The sequence below is a fragment of the Lineus longissimus genome, chromosome 11 (assembly GCF_910592395.1).
Source record: "Lineus longissimus chromosome 11, tnLinLong1.2, whole genome shotgun sequence".
NCBI lineage: Eukaryota > Metazoa > Nemertea > Pilidiophora > Heteronemertea > Lineidae > Lineus > Lineus longissimus.
In genome coordinates, this window is record NC_088318.1 from 6526760 (window position 1) to 6536021 (window position 9262).

At 39.9% G+C, this 9262-nt stretch overlaps 1 protein-coding gene across 2 annotated transcripts in view; it reads left to right on the forward strand.

Moving 5' to 3' along the window:
- The window catches only part of LOC135495485 (uncharacterized), a 66581-nt gene extending 57341 nt beyond the window's left edge, over nt 1-9240 (forward strand). For both annotated transcript variants that reach the window (XM_064784184.1, XM_064784185.1), the window contains exons 4-6: nt 262-451; nt 1331-1461; nt 5383-9240. In XM_064784184.1, coding sequence (XP_064640254.1) covers nt 262-451; nt 1331-1461; nt 5383-5499 — 438 coding nt within the window. In that variant the 3' untranslated portion in view covers nt 5500-9240. The remainder of the gene's footprint in view (nt 1-261; nt 452-1330; nt 1462-5382) is intronic.
- The last annotated feature ends 22 nt before the right edge of the window (nt 9241-9262 follow it).

Genomic DNA, 9262 nt, shown 5'->3' on the forward strand with positions numbered 1-9262 from the left:
TTTGAACTACATGCATAATCAGACCACTTAAAATATTGCAATATTTCGGTCATTTTTATAAGAAGTGTACTCTGTTACATGTATATTTATGTTTTTATCATTGAGTTATGTGATGGTCGTATGGTGCCATTATGTACTTTAGGACTTTTGCTCATCAGCCAAAACGGTCCCTTTTTCTCACAAACAACTTTCAGCTACATCTCAAGAATGATGCGCGTAGTCCACTAAGCCAACTTTACCACTGCCATACTTATTTTCCAGAAACCGTTTAATGGCACCGCGACGGTCACAGAAATGGGCTGCGAAGGCGCGAAGGAGGGTCAGTACCGGACTGAAAGTACAGTGACAGACATGGAGGAGGATGACAAGGAATATAAAATTTCGTGCACGGCAGAAAACGTTAATGGAGAGCCAAACGTTTCAAACACAATGTCACAACATTTCAATGATGGTAAGCATCTTTCAATTGTTTTACGTTTTCATATAGCGTTATTTATTTTTCGTGATCTCACTCATTGTTTATTTCAGTTCTGTCAGGCCAGTGGAAACACTAATCATGGTGAATGTCTAAAAATTGTTAGTGTCCTAGTTTCAGTAACTGGAGACAAGTTTTCCTATACCTACTTGGTTCCCTATCATCATTCTTTTCAGTGTTCAGGCCACTTCTTTCATTTTCGCTGCTCCACGGGTATGGGTTCACAAGAGTGAACACAGTAGCGTCACTTGGGACTGTTGCTGGTATATTATAACCATGGGTGACGGTCGTTTAAAACATGGCGGACGGGTGATTGTGTTTTTTTCACATAGCTGGTATTTTTAAGCATGCTTATCAGCTTCAATGATATTGATGTTTTAAATTGTTTAAGGCTTTTTTTCTTTCCAGTAAACCCCTGTCCACATCAGCCCATAATTGCTCATCCAACCATGATAGGCATGATAGTGACAATAGTAATATTTGCTTCGTGATCTCACTCATTGCTTATTTCAGTTCTGTCAGGCTAGTGGAAACACTAATCATGGTGAATGCCTAAAAACTGTTAGTTTCCTTGTTTCAGAAACTGGAGACAAGCTTTCCTATACCTACTTGGTTCCCTATCATCATTCTTTTCAGTGTTCAGACCACTTCTTTCATTTTCGCTTCTACGGGTTTGTTTTCACAAGAGTGAACACAGTAGCGCCACTGGGGACTGTGGCTGGTTTATCATAATCATGGCTGACGGTCGTTCAAAACATGGCGGACGGGTGATTGTGTTTTCTCACATAGCCGCTAGGATTTTTTATGCATGCTTATCAGCTTCAATGATATGTTTAAGGTTTTTTTTCTTTCCAGTAACCCCCAGTCCACATCAGTCTTTAATTACTCATACAGCCGTGATAGGCATGATAGTGGCAATATGTGCTTTGTTTGTCATACCACTGACAATCGGCATAGTATTGATCAGGAAAAAATATCAGGACAATGTAAGTTTTCCAATGATTTTAGTTGCAGCTTCTTGGCATTTTCTTATTCATTTGCCGTTGCATAATCTGCTTCGTAGCTGCCTGGTAGAGTCCACATTGAGTCTTAATCATACCTGATTTGGAAAGATCGATTGAATAGGCTCTTAAAGGGGTACGGCGTTCGTGTTTACTGGTGGGTGAGGCAATGGTTACTTATTCATGGTTATATGCACAATGCACTACAAGCAGTGCAGTCACGGTGCATGCATTTTTGCTGAAACGTTGCACATATTTGTCTACACTTTGAAATTTAGGCGATTTTGGAAATGGCGAATATGGCAAAAACCACCTTGAAAACTTATTTTCCTGAGTGATCCCTGTTTAAAATGAAAAAAAAGAAATGTGAAATGTTACTGGCGACCGATTGACATGGTTGGTTCCAAATAGAGACTCAGTAATTCTGTTGTGACGTATGCAATTGGTGGGAACACCCAAAGAACAAAGTTTGTCATTAAAGTTAACCTTAAAAAGTGGTCTGTAATTTAGGGTTGATCTGTAGATCTTCAGTTGATTTCATTAAACAAAATATCAGAGACCATGGGGCCATAGTTCGTTCATATATATTTGTTTATTTCATACAACAGTTTGTACAGATTTACAGAATATTCTTCATAACTTTACCAGAAATGCTACTTAAAGGCCATATATCTAGGTTTGAAAACATGCTTGATACTCATGAAATATGTTGAGGGTTAAAAAAACAAGATCCCAGACATTAAAAAAATTCTAATAATAAAGTCATTATTTAGTTATTTCAATTTTCAATTTTAAACTATTTGAATTTCCCACCACACACAACTTTAGATTAGTTTCACATGTGGCCGCTAGGGATTTTTTGATGACGTAGATCAGGCTAGTCAGAACAAAGCAAGATGGCTTTCGCATACAGTTCAGAGAGTGAGAGCAGTGAATTTGAGGATGTTTTGGTCGATAAAGAAGGATATTTAAACGTTGAGCCGTACATGTTCGAGCCATTAATATCACTAGAGCATAATGAGAGTGATCATTCGGACGAAAGTGATGAGGAAGTGGAGGATGAACGCCCTGAACGTGCAGGCAACAGAAAATGGAGGCTGTCTCATGTAAGTGGGGTTGGTCAAATCGAATACAGATGGAACAGCTGTTTTTAACAAGTGGCATTTAATATTCAGTTGGATGCAGATATCCGGCTTCATGTGATAATCCGTATCGATAAAGTGATCACTGCAAAGTTTGGCCGAAGGCCCAGGCTTCCAATACTCCAAACGTTTGCACTTCCGAATCCACAGCTTCCTCCTCTCTCGTTCAACTGGCTTTGGAAATTCATGAAAATGGGTCCCATCCGTCATTCGATTGTTCTTTGTGCTATCCTTGACACAATTCGGAGCCACACAATACACCATAGTGAATGAAACACATTACTTCCAGGTGTGCATAATTAATTAAGGCCCTCCTGCTTTTATGATTGCATGACATGTACAGATAGCCTGATCTACATTACAACTTTTGCTGAACCCGTCGCCTGGCTCTAACAAGCCAGTTGCTAGCCTGATTAGGTAATCAAGTTGTCAAACACATAATTGGCTATATCTTCAAAATGGGTGGAGCTAATTGCATTTGGTTTTCTGTATTGTATAAAGTGTTAGGTACACTTTTGAAATCGTCTTACAGCAGAAAATGGCAAAAAACCTGGAGTTATGGCCTTTAAGGAGATTCCACGATAGTAATCTGATGCATTTGGCGACTTTCTGTTGTTTTTAGAATAAGTATTACCCTATATTAAGCAAAGCCACCCGGATAATACCCATGACTCATCATACAGCTTAACAAAAGCGAGATGTATACATTTAACCTTATAATTATGCCCTCCATTTATAAAATGATCAGACGCTAAATTCGGATTACTATCATATTTTCCTCGTTTTAACCTCTGTACCCCATTCTCAACTTCCAGCACGGATATATACTATGGCTTTCACTACACTTTCCGTCAATACAGTGTCTACCAATGTCAACATTGATATCTCCTTTCAAATCATTCATTTCATTAACATCGTTTGAAACGGAATTATATGACCTCTTAAATATATTACCGAACAGTTCACAACTATAGATTCCCTGCCCTTTCTATCATCAATATTATTCGGAAGGACATTGTTTGACGCTTTGACTTTTTTTACCCCTTTCCAAAAATCAGTGTTATTATTATTACGCAGAGACTCGGCTACTTTATTGGCAGCCACGTATCCTGATTCTTCTTATTAATGATATTGTGCCATTGTATGACGGCGTATATCCGCTACACTACCCCTTGGCGTGGCCTTCCGTTATCCTTCCACAAATTGTGCCGAAATATAGCCCTTTGCTTACACTCCGTTATTTCCTCATTCCACCCAGCTCTTCCCGCAGCTCTCCCATGAACCCGTTCGTTCACAGGAATAACTTCAACGCCAGCACTAATGTCGGGGAGTAGATTTATCTCGTTTCAATTTAAACTGGGTCAACGTGGTCCTATCGTATTTTAAATAATTCCGTAATCTTAGGATAGAGGCGCTGCCTCTTTTTACAAATATGTGAAACCGGCGAGCACTGTGATTGGCTGATTGATTCACATTTTCACAAGCTCCTTTCCCGTCCCAATAAAAGGGCGCAACGGGGTCTTCGCAGGGGAGTCCGAAGCCGAATTTCACAGAAGAAAGACCGTAGTCGAGCCTTTGACAGTGCAGCGCACGTGTTTGAAGTGGGCGGAAGTTGCCCAGGTTCTTGTACTAAAATGCATCCATGTGGAGTTACGGATGTTTATCTTACTATGTCTTACACCTAGGATCTTGTACTATTACATTTGTGTAGAGGGAGAAAAGTGTGATACTAAAGCCGAAGGCAGTGTAGCAGACGGAGTAGTCCTTGTTCGTGATTGTGTTACTTCAGACACTTGTCTCGTTATGGATTGTCTTCAGCTGGTTGCGACGTGGAATGGATAATGTCTCCCTAGGCTATCCCTCTCTGATGTGTTGGAGGACTCAGACTTGCACTTGCAGCACTGTATGGGTGTCTCTTAGATACCGTCGGATCCAAGTAGCATATGCTAGCTACTAAAGAAAACTCGACTCAATTCGAGGAGGTCACCTTTCCCGCGACACTAAATACAAGCAGATATTGGCTGATATGAATAAAGTCTAGCAAATGCTTTTACTTCAATTTTGTACAGAAAGGTCTAGTGTAAATGTACATGGAGTTTTAGATAAAAGCATTTGCTAGTCTTTATTCATATCACCCATTGTTTCATCATGAAATCGTTCTATTTTCTCACCATGAATTGTACAAAAATAATCATCACTGTGTATAGCATCCATCGGTGTCCCAATACGATTGAGTTCACCAGTTATTTTACATTCAAAGGTAAAATTAACGTCACATGAATAATGCGAGTAACCACAAATAAGATTTTCCCGTTCAAGGAAATCATTCTGCAGAACTGGTCTGCTCCGATTGCGGCCTACCGAGGTCGGTATTCAGGTTCCCCCCCCTCGATTATAATCTCGCCACTATTTGTAGCTAGAATGGCAGAAACTTCTTATAATACTCTATTAGATTCTACACGTTATACGCTTTCCCTCGCACCAGAACCAGTTGGCGTGTAACATTGACTAGCAGAATACCGTCTTCAGTATAACAGCACACACTCGTTTTGAGTCGTGCTGTACTGGAGTTACACTCGTTCCAAGCTATTGCAACACAACCGTACGGTCTACATCATCTTCCATACCGGATACACCTTGGATATTGACGTTATTTCCAATGCCCCCTGTCGACTTGAGAAGTTGCTCATGAAAAAGCCAGTGTAACAATTTCCAGTTTAATCTTCTTATCTTATTTCTTATTGACCTCTCTTGTCTCTTTCAGGTTGCGCCGACTACTACGACTACTCGGACTACTCGGACTACTCAAAATTCACTAGACAAAGGAACAGATCGCAGTGATGACAGTGATGTCGCCCCGGAAATTATAATTATTGAATGAAGGGAATAAATTCATGATTCTGATATATTTGTTAGATAAATCAGATAAATCATTGTATGTTTTGTGCAACTTTGTGAAATACTAATTGAAATTAGGAAGTTTTAAAAAGTGTTTATTTCACAATAGTTATCCTATTGAATGTATACAACAAACCAAGGATGCAGCATGTAGGATCCTTCTAATATCCAAGTGATACATTATTGTCCCTTAAGTTTTCATAGAAAATATCAGACGATGGATGAATTGATCAATGATTGTTTTATCCTAATATTATTTTGTCAATCATATATCCAATAACTTCACATTTGTGTCGAAATCCTAACTCCGGCCAATTCGTGCCAAGTCCTGATTCCGAGTCAATGCAATCAACCTTATTAAGGTTCAAATATGAAGACTGACAATTGCCGACTTTGACGTGTTTAAAAAAATTGAATAGAATTCACAGCATTGCAGACATGTCATCAATGAGTTCATATAGCAATCATAGATCCAATAACTTCTCGTGTACCATGTTTCAGGATTGAAATACCACCCTCTCAGAAGGTCAATTACACAGTATAGGCATGATGGGCCGATGATGGCCATCCGTCTCAAACCTTCTTCCCCCTCAAGAAAACGTTGACATATGACCCATCTATTCGGGCGCTATGTGTAAGGACTGTTTCAACATCACCCCGGAGAATCGAAATCCTAATTCCGGGCAATTCGTGCCAAGGCCAGATTCCGAGTCATCGTATTCCTGAGTTCCGAGTCCCTCGGTATATTCCTTGCAAAAATGGCTCTCTCATGGCATACCTAAATTCAGTAGTATTTAACTGATGCGTACATTCGGATCTAGAGATACTTGGCCTGCTATGGACTGATTTCAAGTACCTTATCTCTGCTTAGATGGCGTGACAAAGCAAAAGATCAATAAGCAAGCAAGAAAAACAAAAGCTTTTCCCTTATTGCAGCCTATCAGAGCAACCTTTAATATGAAACTGCAACTATCGTGTTCCCCAATATCCCAAGATCCGAATGCAAAAGTTGAATTAAAACTTTATCGCGTATTTGAAGGAACTGAGCGCTGTTTTCCAAGACGACCAATCGTGGCACTCGGAACTCAGGAATATCCGATGACTCGGAATCTGGACTTGGTACGAATTGCTCGGAGTTCAGGATTTTGATTCTCCGGGGTGAACATGATAAAAACCGTTTGTAGCCGACCAAATACCAAGCTATGAACTTGAAATTTGATACACATGACTCCCTATGTTATCATATATAAACCTCTGACACCGAATTTCGGTCTGATCTTATTCTCGACTTGGGCACCAGGGAGCCAAAACTAAAAAAGGTAAAAAGTGCAATATCTAGCTTGTTAGTAACTTGTTTTGGATGATATTTTTATGGTATGTTCTCCCAGCAAGGATACATCACATGTCATACCGACTTTGGTTTGACCTATATCCTATACATGTCGCATGTTTCTTAACCAGGATGAATTTTTAACCACCAAATATCTATACGGTGAGCACAATGGTCCCTGGCCTTACAAACGCTCGCTCCCTTTTCTCCGATGCCTCTTGGTAAGTGTCTATCTTCTTTTTCCTCTGAAAACTGGAGCATTTTTGATCTACATGTATATTGTGTGGTGCATTTATTTAGTGGGAGTTATGATAATTTGCAGTTCTCCATTGTATCATGAATAGATTATATACAGTGACAATACGTTCCACAAAATAACCGTAGGCTAGTTGTAAGTATTACCAAGAATTCATATAGACTGATAATTTGGAATCTCAGAAATTTAAAAATCTCAAGTTTTTTTCAAAAGGGTGGGTAAAACTTTCCTGAACTCAGAAACTAAATGTTATTGGTTCAATGTAAAGATGATAGCAAGACAAACAAAATGATACCTTATTCAACTCTAAACTCTTGAAAACAAGGGAGATACAGAGCATTTCGTCCAAGAGACAAAGTTGATTATCTAATTTCCCATGGTTTGGCATGTTGGAAGGCATTCATTGTCTTAGAGGGGTTTTAGAACCTCGTTAAAACACCATCCCAATTCCTTATTTAGCCTAATAATCGCTACTAAACGAGTTACACTATTTGAGGCATGTATTTTGTGACAAAAATTAAGCAACAACTAGCCAACAGTAGTGATAGTCATTGAATAGAAGACGAATTATCTTGCCAAAGCCCCCTATCGTCAAAATGTTTAACCTACATGTAGTGCTAGTTAAGATGCTGTAGTATTGGTTCCAAAACGAATTATTGGTATCGTTTATGCCTAAACCTGGCAAATGCACTAAACTCAAAGTAAACACAACGTGGCACGTGAAATTCGCGACTGATACTCTCCGACAATTGTCGTGTTGTGGTGCACGACTTGATGGGCTATTCTAAAACATCTGTCTCACTTCGCCTCGGTTTTTGTCAACATTTTAGCTCCACCCTCGCGGTTATGGTGAGGCAACCAATACTTCCAGTAAGGTTACCTAATCCAACTAGTTTCAGTAACAGCCTGGGATAGGTAGCTTTCACGTAGCATACATACAGTGGAACCCCGGTAACACGACCACTCATGGGACCGTGGTCGGAGTGGTCGTGTTACCGGGGTGGTCGTGTTAGCGAGGTTGGGAATCCCCAGACGAAATAGATGATTATTTTTCCCGCCAAAATTGCCGACTGCATGGCGTGTGTACGCTGTACTACCATAGCAACGCTGCCTGATTGAGATGATGCACGCTCCAAAGTTTTGTTATCATGCCTCGCAAGAACAGTTCGTCGATAAAATTACATGTTACATTCTCAGAATGAGTTAGAAAAGGTAATTTTGTAACTCATTTTATCCACAAAGTTTCATTATCTGCCCGACGTTACGCATTTGCGGGCAATTTGGTGAATCATCCTCCATGTACCCGACTGTTTGTGACGATTGAAGTAAACTTGTCGTATGATTCCACGTGAATGATGAGTTGAGTAATGCTACAGTTTTATTCAAATCTATTTTCAGTCAAAATATTTAAAGAAATAAAAAATGATACTGTAGTAAATCAACCAAGTGTCCATATCATAAAACATTCAAACGTCTCGCAAGCTTGTTATTGTCATAAGTGTGGTCTTCAAACTACCCGCCGTTTATTATAAGTTCATATGCAAATCACGCAAATCACATGATTTTGCTGCTGCTGAGTGCGCATGTCTGGTACTGAACTGGCTTAGTAATGAAAACAAACCATGAAAACGTTAGAAAAGGAAAGTTTATTTATTCATTTACACTTATACAATTGATCATACCTGCAAAATCACATTGTATTTTTTGTTTTCATATGTATTCCCATGGCCATTGTCCCCGTCTCAACAAAGCTTGGCAGCGAGGTGCTAATTACTATGCCGCGGTCGCGACCGATTACGGCAATTAGGCCTGGTGGTCGGGTTAGCGGGGCTGATTTTCAGTTTGGGACCGGCCAAGCCAGTGGTCGCGGTCGGGGTACCGGGGTGGTCGTCTTAGCGGGGGACTCTTAATGGTAATTAGAGAGGAAACCATTCGGGACCGGAGAATCGTGGTCGCGTTAGCGGGGTGGTCGCGTTACCGGGGTGGTCGCCAACTTACCAATATACTATTCATGTAGCATGTTTCTTTACCAGCATGAATTCCTGACCACCAAATATCCATACAGTGAGCACAATGGCCCCTGGCTATTGATATTAGTAGAATGTATGATATCCAAGTTTTTGTAATAAACAAGTGTTAAGCTTTAATATCAATTCGAAT